Source organism: Diabrotica virgifera, chromosome 2 (assembly GCF_917563875.1).
Source record: "Diabrotica virgifera virgifera chromosome 2, PGI_DIABVI_V3a".
Lineage (NCBI taxonomy): Eukaryota > Metazoa > Arthropoda > Insecta > Coleoptera > Chrysomelidae > Diabrotica > Diabrotica virgifera.
In genome coordinates this window covers 27,932,115-27,945,821 of record NC_065444.1, presented here as the reverse complement: position 1 = coordinate 27,945,821, position 13,707 = coordinate 27,932,115, and the positions used below count along the sequence as shown (strand labels likewise).

The 13,707-nt window shown below is 37.4% G+C and overlaps 1 protein-coding gene across 2 annotated transcripts in view; it reads left to right on the top strand.

The window, feature by feature from the left end:
* LOC126880004 (polyamine-transporting ATPase 13A3-like) overlaps positions 1-13,707 on the top strand; it is a 107,711-nt gene that overhangs the window by 90,050 nt on the left and 3,954 nt on the right. For both annotated transcript variants that reach the window (XM_050643513.1, XM_050643512.1), the window contains exons 10-15: positions 842-1,023; positions 8,649-8,849; positions 9,021-9,209; positions 9,265-9,360; positions 11,036-11,432; positions 13,442-13,590. In XM_050643513.1, the coding sequence (XP_050499470.1) occupies positions 842-1,023; positions 8,649-8,849; positions 9,021-9,209; positions 9,265-9,360; positions 11,036-11,432; positions 13,442-13,590 (1,214 nt within the window). The remainder of the gene's footprint in view (positions 1-841; positions 1,024-8,648; positions 8,850-9,020; positions 9,210-9,264; positions 9,361-11,035; positions 11,433-13,441; positions 13,591-13,707) is intronic.

Below are 13,707 nucleotides of genomic sequence, written 5' to 3'. Positions count from 1 at the left end.
TATGCAATAAAATAACCATTGCCGTACCCAAAACGACGCCTATGACCGATACTAGAAATTCACAACGGATGGAATCGATTCATTTCTGGAAAGTATGCATACCAATTTTAGTTTTTCTAAATAGAAGCGTTCTGGAGGTATTTAAGAAAAACTAATTACATGACGCCATCTTCAAAGAGCTCTAGCTCCCTTAGGAAGCATTTTCGGACTAGGTGAATTGGGTTAAATTGTCTTAAAATTATCTGAGAAATCTCCTGTCTTCGTTTGTCGGTAGAGTTTCTGGACACCCTGTATGGTATATTTTGTACCAGACAGCACCCTAATACTGATGATTGTAATTTCAGCATTTAATTTTGCTATACCGGAGACCTGAGGATACATAGTGAATTATAGCATGTGAAACCGGTCGTCTGCAGTAGAATAAATTTATGGTAAGTCTTTTTCTTTATTTCTCTCTGCCCAAATTATGATTTATATTTTACGCTTCGCTTTGGAAGCGAGTCGTTATTGTTATTTTTTTTAAGCTTGTTGCAATTTTGGAAGCTTTTTTGATCACGTAGGTATATATTTCTGGGGAGCAACTTAGAATCGCTCTCCATGTAAACAATCTTTATGAACATTTAAACGCTGATTTATCTTACAACGGGACGTGGACGGCACGGGGTGTAGAACAACAGACGGCGCATGTTCCCGTTGTCGCTCCGTCCCGTTGTACGATAAACTAATAGCCAATGCTTTTCATATCGGACGATTCTTCAACGTGCCCCTTAAGACATTCGTGTCGTCCACGTCCCCGATGTAAGATAAATCAGCCTTTAAACAAAGCCCTTTTCAACCGTAGAGAATGAAAGAGTGTTCGCAGTAGTCATCAGGACTGGCTATTTGACGACCAAAGGAGAACTAGTAAGGAGTATATTATATCCACCACCAGCAGATTTTAAATTTGAAACGGACAGTTACAAATTTATAGGAATCTTATTTTTAATTGCAATATTAGGTGTAATATACACAATTGTATCGAAGGTAAGTAACATTAATATATCATTATGTTATATCCTCCATAAACTGAGCAATTTAATTTATATTGACCCAACATGCTATCAAAGACGTTCTCTAATAGTATGTTCTGTTGGATGAAATATTGAATCTCATGCATCCATCCACACTCCCTTCTTTCATTATTTTAATGAATTCATTTCACTTTTTTAATCTACAGTTATTAATCCTAGTGGAATTTGCTACTAGCACTATTCACAATGGACTCACAATCCCTCCACCTACGATGTGGCGCTAAAATTATTATAAAAACTACTCTTTACGCTATGTACCTACTCTTTCCTCTAAAACCCTTATTACCGGCTGAAATACAGTTTTTACACTCTGGTACCTGGTACCGTGGGCATTGTCTTGTCGTCCTTTTTTGTGTATATAACCTATTGCTATATTAGCTATAAATATCTTTGTTAGGTGAGAACTCAAATGTCCAATCCTTTTTGTAGTAGTGCAGGAAACATTCCATCCTCCCCTGGAGATTTAAATGGAGCAATGGTTTATAACCCCTGTTTTACATTCTCCAATTTTCTGTTTTTACAGAGAAGTTCCAGTCTTTTTTTCTAGAACGTTTAGGTTGTCATATGTTTCTAGCCTGAGTTTGCTCTACATTAGTTGTTGATCCTGGGAAGTAGTAGAACACAAATGTTATCTTTTTAGATTCGGTAAAGGTGTCATCAGGTATTTTAAGTAGGCCTGGTTCCTGTGCTGAATTTTTGGAAAGAATCCTGTGGATTTTAGTGCTGGCAGGTATATTTGAAATACTTTGACAGAACCTTCTCCAAGATTTTTGCCTTTTTCGCTCTTCTTATCTCTTTGTTATGTACGTTAAAAGTTTGCTCTATGTTACCCAATTCTTTGGCTTTATTCGATAGCCTCCTTACTTCTTTTTTAGTTTTTCTAGCTCTCTGCCCAATGCGTTTGATATTCTTCTTGGTTTTGATTGAGCAGTTATCCTGGTACGATGTGACAATTGCTTTCCTGATTAGATCATTATTTGCTTCTTCAATATCCAAATATGTTTTGATATTTCTAATTGTACTTCCTATCTTTGCTTCCAAATCGGTTCGATATCCTTTCCAATTTGTGTATTTCGCATCCTTGTGTCTAAGTATCTTATATGTGATTTACCTGTATACAAGGTAAAGTCAATGTGTCGTTGATCCAAACTCGATGGTTCGTTCAACACACGTCAGTTAACAGTGCCGGATTAACCATTAGGCAAAGTAGGAAATTGCCTAGGGGCCTCGGTCCCAAAGGGGGCCTCGTAGGGCCCAAAACGAAAAAATAATATGTAATTAGAACTAAATAAAATATATAAATCATATATTATGTTGAAAAATTCAAATATCGCGCAATACCATAAGGAAATATTCTACCAGTTAGAATAGGGGGGGGGGATATCAAATGCTTTCTGCGTAAATTTTGGACTGAGACAGGGAGATCCGTTGTCCCCATTGTTGTTTAACCTGGCCTTAGAATATGCCATGCGGAAAATATATCACAAAATCAAACCAGACATAACTGCTCAGGGAGAATCATACTCGTCTTTGCCGATGACGTAGACGCAGTAGCGCAATCAACATTAGAAATTAAGGATATTTTCTCGAGCTTTGAAGAAGCTGCATTAAACATCGGTCTAAAAATAAATGAAGACAAAATAAAATACATAGTCGTCTCAAAACAAGAATGACGGAGAATAAGGCAAAACATTACTATAAACGATCACAACTTCGAAGTGGTTAAAGACTTTAAATATCTAGGAGCAACAATCACAAGGGACAACAAATTAGAGCGAGAAGTTGAAACGAGAATAATAGCAGAAAACAGATCTTTCTTTGCAATGCAACATCTAATGAAGTCAAAACTTCTTTCACGAGGTGCCAATATCCAGATATATAAGACCATAATACGACCAGCATTCGCGTATGGAAGCGAAACATGGACGCTAACAAAAAGAGAAGTAAATAAACTGGTGGTGTGGGAACGGAAAATCCTTCGAATGATATATGGCCCTTGCAGAGACAGCGTGACAAGGCTGTTGCGAAGGCAATAAACAAATTTAAAGAACTGAATATTCGCCTTCGCATCCGCGTTCACGAATGTCAGTAGCAGATATTCGCATTCGCATTCGTATTCGCGAATGATCAAAAAATAACATTCGTTACATCACTAATTGGTATCCAGGCTTATTTATCTAAGATTGACAAACTTGCAATTTACATTTCTTTTGCCGCACACTCGCTTAATTTAGTTTTAGTAAGTGCTGCTGAAAGTTGCGTTGGAGCAATATCGTATTTGGGGTTTGTTCAGTCCGTATACAATTTTTTTTAGCCTCTACCAACCGTTGGAAAGTTATGATCAAATGCTTAAAATGAAACTCCGCTAAGCGATCCCATTCGCCACGATCTAGTCATTAAAAGAATAAGCAGCATTAGATGGAATGCAAGGGCTGACGCAACAAGAGCTTTGTCTAAAGGTTACAACGTCTTTAAATTTGCTGTGCATTCCTTTGCTGGAAACACTAATCAAAAGGATGAAACAGTTCAAGAGGCTAAGTATTCGTTGAAAGAAATGTCAAGAAAAGAAACATTCGTAATGAATGAGTTTTGGGCAACAATTTTAGAACGCATCAACGCTGTCAGTAAATCATTACAGAGAGAAGGGATTGAACTAAAAACTGCAGATGGAGGATGGAGATGAGTTAACCGAGGTGGTTTTGGAGAGAGAAGGCGGAGGCCTTAAGGGGCCTCATAGCTTGGGTTGCCTATGGGCCTCAAGATTCTTAATCCGGGACTGTCAGTTGACAATTTGGTTTCTAATTTGTTCAGTTCGTATTGTTATATCAATAACGTCCCACTTGTCTTGGTGATAAATCATTTGTCTTTATTTTTCAATATGAGCCCCTTTTCTAGAATATAGTTAAAAAGTTATTCACCTTATTCATCCGTCTTTTTGCTTCCCCATACCATATGATGTGCATAAACATCACAGCCGATAATCACTTGTAGTTAATTCCTCTTACAATGTTCGATTACTATTCGTCCCACCTTAGAAAGAATCTGTTGCGGGACTATATTCTGTCTTCTTCTGTCCGCTTCTTCTCAAATAGTGATGTGAGCTGCTGTCACATCTTCCGTGAAGAAACCTGAAATGTGTGATTAATATATTGTAACAATAACGAGCGTTCGGGTATTTATTTACGACTTTATTTATATTTATACAAGTTTACTTTACAAACTTTAGCTTAAGACTAAACTGTATTTACAAATATGCCCGTATTTATACCCAGTTGTTATTCTGGAACAATCGACGCCCATCTCTAGCTATCAGCGTGTTCCGCCTACGGGTCGTATGTTCGAGAAGTTCCTCCTCCTTTCCGCCGAGGCCTAGATCATTCGATGACGTCATTCTCGAGGTGTTTACTGTTATACGGCGGTCGTCCAAGATTTCTCTTTTGTTACACTGCTCCCCTCTTAAGATCTGAGCGTCCCGATCAGCAACTCTAGATGAAGGCCCAGGATGGCGGAATCTACACGACTCTCCAGCTCTGCATACACCCTTCAAGAAGAAATAGCAGTCTACTGTTTTTGAAGGGTATGAAATCTTCGGGTTCATGCAACACACAGTAATTCGTACGCCAGTTTCTCTGAAGATCACTTCAAGCATGCTTCTCACAATCTTCCAATCCAGACTTTCTACTGCATGGCCTATTTTTGGTATAGCCAAATCTTTGATGTCATAATTACACACGATTTTCTTCAGATTAGTTAGAGCACGCCATATGTTCTCGTAGCTTGGCGTGTCCGTATAAGACTTCCTGGTCACTATATACAGCAAAGATCGAGGACCATCTTCCAATCGCAATACTCTTCCAATTTTAGGTTGTTGATTCCTTAACTCGTCCAGGCGGCCGAACTTTCTATTGAATACGGACGAGATTCCTTTAGTCATCTCGAGGTCTTGGGCAACACAGTGGGCTAGAGAGACGTTTTCTGGAACACCAAACAGATCTTGCTGAACTTCTGTGGTCACGCCGAATCTAGCACTCTTTCTTTCTGCGTAATTTGACATAAATTCCTTAAAACTTGGCTGTGGTGCATCTTTCATCTCCTGTTGGAGGACTCGGGCTTCCTCTGTTTCATTTGAGCCAGCATATGGTGCGAGACGATTTATGTGAATAACTTTTGGTTTACCGTTTGGCAACTTCTTAATTCTGTATATTACGTCATTTATTTTCTTCTTAACTTCATACGGACCTTCCCATTGTCTTTGTAGTTTAGGACACAAGCCGCGACGACGTTGTGGATTATAAAGTCAGACAAGATCACCTATTTCGAAGCTTTCAATCTTGCATCGAGAATCATATTGATCTTTCATTCTGTCACTGGCTATCTGGATGTGTTGTCGGGCAAGTTCATGAATGTTGTTCATTCGTAACTTCAGGCGGTCGACGTATTCTTCACCTGCAACATGTTCCTCGGAAGGTCCGCAACCAAACTCTAGGTCGCAGGGCAAACGAACTTCACGACCCAACATCAGGCAGGTTGGTGTTTGACCTGTAGTTTCATTTACGGCCGAGCGGTAGGCCATCAGGAATAAATGAATGTGTTGGTCCCAATCTCGCTGATTTTCAGATACAACTTTGGACAAGTGTTTACCCATCGTTCGGTTCATCCTCTCGACCATCCCATCTGATTGAGGATGCAGGGGTGTTGTTCTGGTCTTATTGACACCAATCAATTTACAAACGTTTTGGAAAAGAGCTGACTCAAAGTTTCGCCCTTGGTCGGAGTGGATCTCCAAGGGAACACCAAATCGGCTGAAGAATTCTTTAACAAGTACCTCTGCAACGGTAGCAGCTTCTTGATTTGGTAATGCATAGGCCTCGGTCCATTTCGTAAAATAATCCATGGCTACCAGGATGTATTTATTTCCAGCATCAGTTTCTGGAAATGGACCTGCAATGTCGATTGCTACTCTTTCCATAGGACTGCCAACATTGTACTGTCTCATGGGTGCTCTCTTTTTACCAACTGGACCATTACCGGATGCACACAGTTCACATTTCTGGCACCATCTTCTTACATCATCTTTACAGTTCACCCAATAGAACCGTTCTCGAACCTTTTGCAGAGTCTTCGTAATACCAAAGTGTCCACCTGATGTACCGTCATGCAACTGACGCAATACTTCTGACACTTTACTTTTAGGTACAATCAACTGAAGCTTAGATTCTGTACCATCATCGTTCTCAAAGGTTCTGTACAGAAGATCATCTTTTAGTATCAGGCAATTCCATTGGCTCCAGTAGGCCTTGACTTCCGGACTACATGCACTAATGTTTTGCCAACTAGGTCTCTCACCTCGACGCATCCAATCCAATACTCTTTTTATACATGGATCGTCTTCTTGGGCTTCTTGTAACTGTTGTGGCTGCCATTGCTCATTAACGACGGTAGTTCGTCTCACAGGGCAAAGCTGTTCATCTACTTTAAGCCGGTGATTACAACTTTCACTGCATGGCCGTATCGAGGAAGCATCTGTATTTGAACTAACTCTTCCAGCCCTCTTCATGCGTCTCTTCGGCATCGTGTCACGAATCACCCTCCGTACCATTTCCACCAAACGTTCTTCTTTTCTCTTATCGCCTTTTTCCACGGTTATTACTCGATTGTTTCGTGAAGCTTGGCTAGCTGCTTCGTGTTCCAAGGCAATAGCAAGTGCTTCATCTAAAACTTTCGGTCTTGCTAGTCGTAAAGCTTTCTGTAGTTCATTATCTTTCAGCCCATTGACGAAGGTATCTACTGCAATTTCTTCTAAAACGCTGTCTGGCACCTCTGGATAAGCCAACCGCACCACACGAGCCACATCTGCTTCAAATTCTTGTAGATTCTCACTTGCTCGTTGACTTCTACTTCGCAGTTGTGCTTTGTATACTTGTTGTAGATGGGCATCTCCATAGCGTTTTTCTAGACGAGTGAACAAGGTCTGGTAACAATTTTCATGGACCAAGAGGACTTTCCATCAAATGGTGGTAATTTGAATCTCATATTATGCGACGTTTCGTCTCTCGGTAGTTCATCTTTCACTAAAGGATCTAACGCTGCTGCATTAACTGATGGTTGTACTTTTGTATCGGTTATCCTGCTCTCTAGCTGTTTGATCTTTTCTTCTACGGTCTCTACACTTTTCTGCATCTTATCGAATGTTCTAGAAACTTCTTCAAATTTCTCGTCGTTCTGTCTACAAACGTCTTTAATTACTTGAGAAACACTTTCAAATTTTTTAGCAACGTTCTCGAATTTCTCGTCGCTTTTTCTAGAAGTTTCGTCGATCTTTTGAGAAACACTTTCAAATTTCTCGTCGCTTTTTCTAGAAGTTTCATCGATCGTTTCAGAAACAGTTTTTAATTTCGATAAGATTACTTGTTCTGCTGACTGGAAGTGGAACGTCTCTGGGTCATCTCCGTTCTTCGTGAGGACATCCTTGAGTCGTGCTTGTAGGACTATCTTGAGCCCACTGCTGTCCAGATCCCGTTCCTCTAGCTGTTCACGGAGCTGTTTTACTGTAAGTTCTTGTAGCAACATCTTTGGTCGGCACACACGTACTTTCCAAAATGTCTTTTAACAGTCTTTCCGAATACCGAACAATCAACGCACTTTAACTATTCCCGACGAATAAAGTCCAAAAGTCTTTTAAAGTCTCTCTGTAATTCACTTATTTATATCGCACTAAGTTAACCGAACACCGACACCAACTGTAACAATAACGAGCGTTCGGGTATTTATTTACGACTTTATTTATATTTATACAAGTTTACTTTACAAACTTTAGCTTAAGACTAAACTGTATTTACAAATATGCCCGTATTTATACCCAGTTGTTATTCTGGAACAATCGACGCCCATCTCTAGCTATCAGCGTGTTCCGCCTACGGGTCGTATGTTCGAGAAGTTCCTCCTCCTTTCCGCCGAGGCCTAGATCATTCGATGACGTCATTCTCGAGGTGTTTACTGTTATACGGCGGTCGTCCAAGATTTCTCTTTTGTTACAATATGTATTTCCTAAGTAAATACAATACCCGCTCTGGGTTTATACCGTTTGTACCTTAGTTGAGACTGATCCTAGGCCGCCAATTTGGTCTGTCCCAGTAATCCAAGGCTCCTACCTCCTTATTAGCTCCACTTTTGCCTTCATCTCCAGGAGGTAATTTGGCTTTTAGAGATGTTTTAATCGCCTTTCCCTTCACTTTCTCGGTTATTGGCCTTGTGAGGACGAGGATGATCCCCCTTTCTCTTTGGCAGTTCCGCTTTTTCCGGAGAGTTAGACCGTTCTATCACTGTTTCTGTTTTCTTTGGGCTTGATTGTTTATAGGGAGAAGCTTACTTCTTCTTTCTCTTAGCAATCTTTGATCTGGTAGTGATCTGACCAAAGCCGAAATTGGGACTGAAGTTTAATTTCTTTAAAACCTTCAAAGATCGATAGACTATTGCTTAAATCCAGATATGTTCTGGATCAGCCTTCTCGCTCTACTTTTTTTATACCATTTATATTTTTAATAATAACAAAATAATATTTTTTTATTTACTTTATAGAGTACAAGACAAATAAAAGCAGTGGAAATCCTAATAAAAGCCTTGGACATATTCACCATAGCTGTCCCACCGGCACTGCCAGCGGCCATGACTGTTGGAAAATTGTATGCATTGAATCGATTAAAAAACAAACAAATATTCTGTATAAATTCGAGGGTTATAAACGTATCAGGATCTGTTGATTGTATATGTTTTGACAAGGTAGGTGGTATATCATTCAATAAACTCAATATTTTTATCTTTGAGATTTCTGCACCAATATTCTTAATTATTTTCTTATTCTGGATTTGCCCTTGAGTGGCTCTTAATTTCTTTGTTGATATCTATATATTTTGATGACTACATATATTCCATAATGTAACATATTTTTAGACTGGCACATTAACAGAAGACGAACTGGATATGTGGGGAATAGTACCTGTAAATAGTAATGGAGTTAAAACTTCTTTAAAGGATGTTCAAGCACTACCCTCCACATCTGATCTTTTCAGAGGTATGGCTACCTGCCACTCACTGTCGATAATCCATGGCATATTAGGAGGAGATCCTCTGGATATAAAGGTAACAATATTATTTTTTTAAATACAATAAATATATGTCATATTTTTTATTGCAGATGTTCGAATCAACAGGTTGGATACTGTATGATTCCATAGATAGAACAAAACATCACCATATTACTGTAAGGCCAAATTTAGATGTTGGTGTTGATGTAAGTAATATTATTTAGCTCTATTTTATTTTCCAAAATTATGTATAATTATACTGTGCCCATCAATTCCTAAAAGATCCTTTTGAAGATTTTTCTCTCAAAACATCTGAGTTTTCTTTCCATTACTTTTGTCGAATCACTTTTTTTATACATATATCCTGATTTTTTAAGTTCGTGTTAGGTTCTTGGATTAATAGTCTTGTGGATAGGCTATACATACATACATCTGTTTGCTGCCTGAATTCTCCCTTTTATTTCTTCCGTGAAATCATTATCTTCGGCGATTATCGCTCCGAAATACTTAAAACGCTCCACTCTTTCAACGTTATATGGATCTATTGTTAGATTTTGTTCTATTCTATCTCATCTCTTTTGTCTGTTAATCCACATACAGTAGAGCGTCGATAATCCGGACGTCAAAAATCCGGACCGTCAATAATCCGGATTTGTATCCAGCAAAAATATCTGATTCTTTTAAAATAAATTAAGAACTTCGCTGCGAAAAACGAACTTCTACCGCAGTTCAAAAATATTTTACACATTTTTTTAAAAGCCCAAATAGTGTCTGATGTTTTTACTGTACACATGGTGCTATTATAAATTAATTACAATGCAGTGTTTAAACATAAAACATGTTTTAATTAATTTCACCTCTAGACACTTTACTGTACAAGAGAAAACATAAAATTTTAAAACGTTTGTTGTATTTTAATGTGTATACTGGCCTTTTTTGAGGTAATTTCGATAATCCGGATAATTTGATAATCCGGATGGGGTCCGGTCCCAATTAATCTGGATTATTGACTTCTACTGTATTTGGTTTTTTCTTCATTGACCCTTAGACCGGTTTTTTGCCTCTAGGTACGTCTAGTCTAAATTCTTGAAAGTTTCCTTACACTGGTGACGGTGTTTTCCACAATGTCAATATTGTCCGCGTATGCTAGTAGTAATTTTGGCCCATTTACTGTTAGTAGTTCTGTTCCAATTTTCTCCAAAAATATATTAAAAATGAGTGGTGACAGCATGTCTCCTTCATTCAGGCCACTTTTTATTTAAAACTATTTTAAGAGTTTGTTATCTATCCGTACTCTGGATCTACAGCCATTTACACATATCTTAACGAGCTGGATAAGTTTTTTGGAACTGAAAGTTCTACCATTGCATTCCACATCTGATTCGTTTTAATGCTGTCGTATGCTAGTCGGCAATGTGTGAAGAGATTATGGATAGTTCTATTGAATTTCCATCCTTTTTCAAGCAGCTGCCTGATAGTAAAAATCTGATCTATGGTCGATCTATTTTTTCTGAATCTGGCTTGATATTCCCCTATGCAATTTTCTACAAAAGGTGTGCCTATGTTCGCTAAAATTTTAGGATGTTCGATGAAATTGTTCACGCCGTATTAAGTAGGGAGATGCCTTTATAATTAGACCATTTGGTTTAGTATCTCTTTTTATGGATATGGATTATTACAATTTAGTGCCATTTTGTTGGTATTTTCTCTTCGTTCTATATAAGTGTTATTAATTTGTCTAATTGTCTATATAGGTACAGCTTCTCCTCCGCACTTAAGAAATTCGGTCGGTATATTGTCGGAGCCTGGAGCTTTTGCGTTCCTCAATTATTTATTAAGCTTATACATTGTCAATAGTAAATATACCTTACTTTTTTACAGAATATTCCAGAGATAAATATAGTTAAGCAATTCCAATTTTCTTCGCATCTTCAACGTATGAGTGTAATAGTTCGCTGTTCCGATACAGGCCATTTTACAGCTTTCTGTAAAGGTTCCCCAGAAATGATTATGGCCTTATCCAAGCCTTCTTCGATGCCAAGCAATTTAATATCCAAAGTGCACGAATACACTGTGCAAGGATATAGAGTGATTGCTTTGAGCAAGAAATGTTTAGACAGTACTAGAGAGGAAGAGGTGATTAAGCTGCTAAGAGAAGACGTTGAATGTGATCTAGAGTTCTGTGGCTTGATTATTTTGGAAAATAAGTTGAAACCTCAGACTGCGGGGATTATTAATATGTTAAATGAAGCCAATTTAAAAGTTGTTATGATAACTGGTAAGTAATGAGTAGAGAGCGGAATATATGCAACACAATACCAAAATATGCGCATATACATATATGCATTACTTTTACTACAAATATGCAGGTATTTTTTCTAAATTTGTCTAAATATGCAAATGCATAATAAAAATACTCAAAAATAAAACAATATATTAAGTCGTAATATCTTCAGAAAAGTTGACTTCAAAAATACGTACAACTTTCCTCAAACAATCGAAGCCCTCATTTTTTTCTAAAACATTTTTTAATTTATTTCTAATTGTAATCCCTGTATTTCCGGGAATTTTTTGACAATGAGCAGAAAAAGTGTTAACAAGATTAACCGAATCACGTAATTGTAAATTCCTTTGTTCTAATGACTTTATTAGATCTGGTAAAAAACTAAAATTAACTTTTATGAACATAAGTTCTTTAGCAATTTGTACGTTACTTAAAGAACAAAGTACGTTACTTAAGCTGAAGAACAAAAGCGGAATTGTCTACAATTTGATGGATTTTTGTATTTTGATGCTTCTCTCTATGTCCGTCTTTATAGAAGTAAAAGCGAATTTGTCGAATAAAAACACTCTTTCCAGAAAAATTTCTTTTGTGGGACATGATGCTTTTGTTTGTCAGTTCCTCATTTAAAAAAATGAAATGTGAAAATGAATGTAACTTATGATTTTGGAACAGGCCTTGCAAAATACTTTGTCTCCACTTAGCTTTAACTCGGGAAAACACTTTATCCAAGAACTTTTTTGAATGGTAGACATATTTAAATTTAATATATACCAATCACTTCAAAAACACTAAATACGATACAACGTTTACTTTAAACAAATGTTGGCCGGAAACTGACAAAATAATTATTAGACCCTTAAAAGCAGGTAGGTACCTACGACTTGCTACGCTAATAAAATAATATTTTTCTGGGAACACCCATAATTGTTAAATTCAGGTAGTAATGGGAAAGTCCAGATGAGCGATAGATAGATAAATAACGAGCTCGTTCATATCGAAGTTATAAAATTCCAACTAAGAGAGGAAAATTTTAAACTTTTATATAATTTATTTTTAAAATATGCAAAATAAATCGTGTTTAGCTTAAATATGCAATGTTGTGTTTGTTGTCTGAAAATATGTAATATATGTATCTATATGCACTTTGCATATATTCCGCTCTCTAGTAATGAGGGTATAACGTTTTTACTTTTTCTTTCGCGAATACCACTTTATAATACTACTATTGTCTTACATTTTGTTTGAGTCACAAGCTAGTCCTATTACTGCACAGAGAATATACTGACTAATTAATCGGTCTGATATTACCTTCCGTCTTATTCTGGGATAGCCTACTGATCTAGCATCAGGTCTCTCAAAAATATTGTCTTCAACACTCTGTCTTCCTCTGATCTTATCACATGACCTGCCCATCTTATCCGGTTAGCTTTTATATGTCTGACGATGTTTTCAGTACCATACAGAGTCACCAATTCAGCAATACGGCGCCTTCTCCACTGACCTGTCAATTTATCTCTTTGAGGGCCAAATGTCATTCTGAGAACCTTCCTTTCAATACCAGCAGCTTATTTATTTCCCGCTGATGTAGAGTCCACGTTTTACTTCCATTCTTTACTTCATGTAACAACTGGGCGAATAATTGACATGTACAGTCTTAATTTAGATTTTCTTTTTAGCAGCTTAGTTTTTAATAACAATTATGATAGGAAGTATAACGCTCTATTACCAGACAGGCCCAGACTACCTGTCTCTTCCTCGAGTTCTGAAAACACCTCTCTCACGTCTCTTGTAGAATGAGCGATTGCATCTAGATCATCAGCAAGGGCCAACAATAGTTTTGATCCTCGATTCACAAATCCTCCTGTCGGCTTAGATGATATTTTACTTATTGCCTATTCTAAGGCCAAATTGAATAGCAATGGTCACAAGGGGTCTCCTGGTCTAAGTCCTGATGTTATATTATGTTTTACTTATTTTGCAATGTAATAATTATTGTATTTCAGGAGATAATTTACAAACTGGAGTTCATATAGCAAAAGAATGTGGGATGGTTAAACCGAATCACAACATTATTGAAGTTTCTGCTGAAGAACCTACAGAATGTAGTATAGCATCTATTAGCTATAAAATTATTAGTCAAGCTATCATGATGGTAAGTAAAAAGTCTTACTGGAAGACTTTCTCATATTTAGATTACTCTTAAGATCATAAAAGATTATCATAAATAAATGCAGTCAAAAAAGTTGGAATACTCTGGACACATTATGCG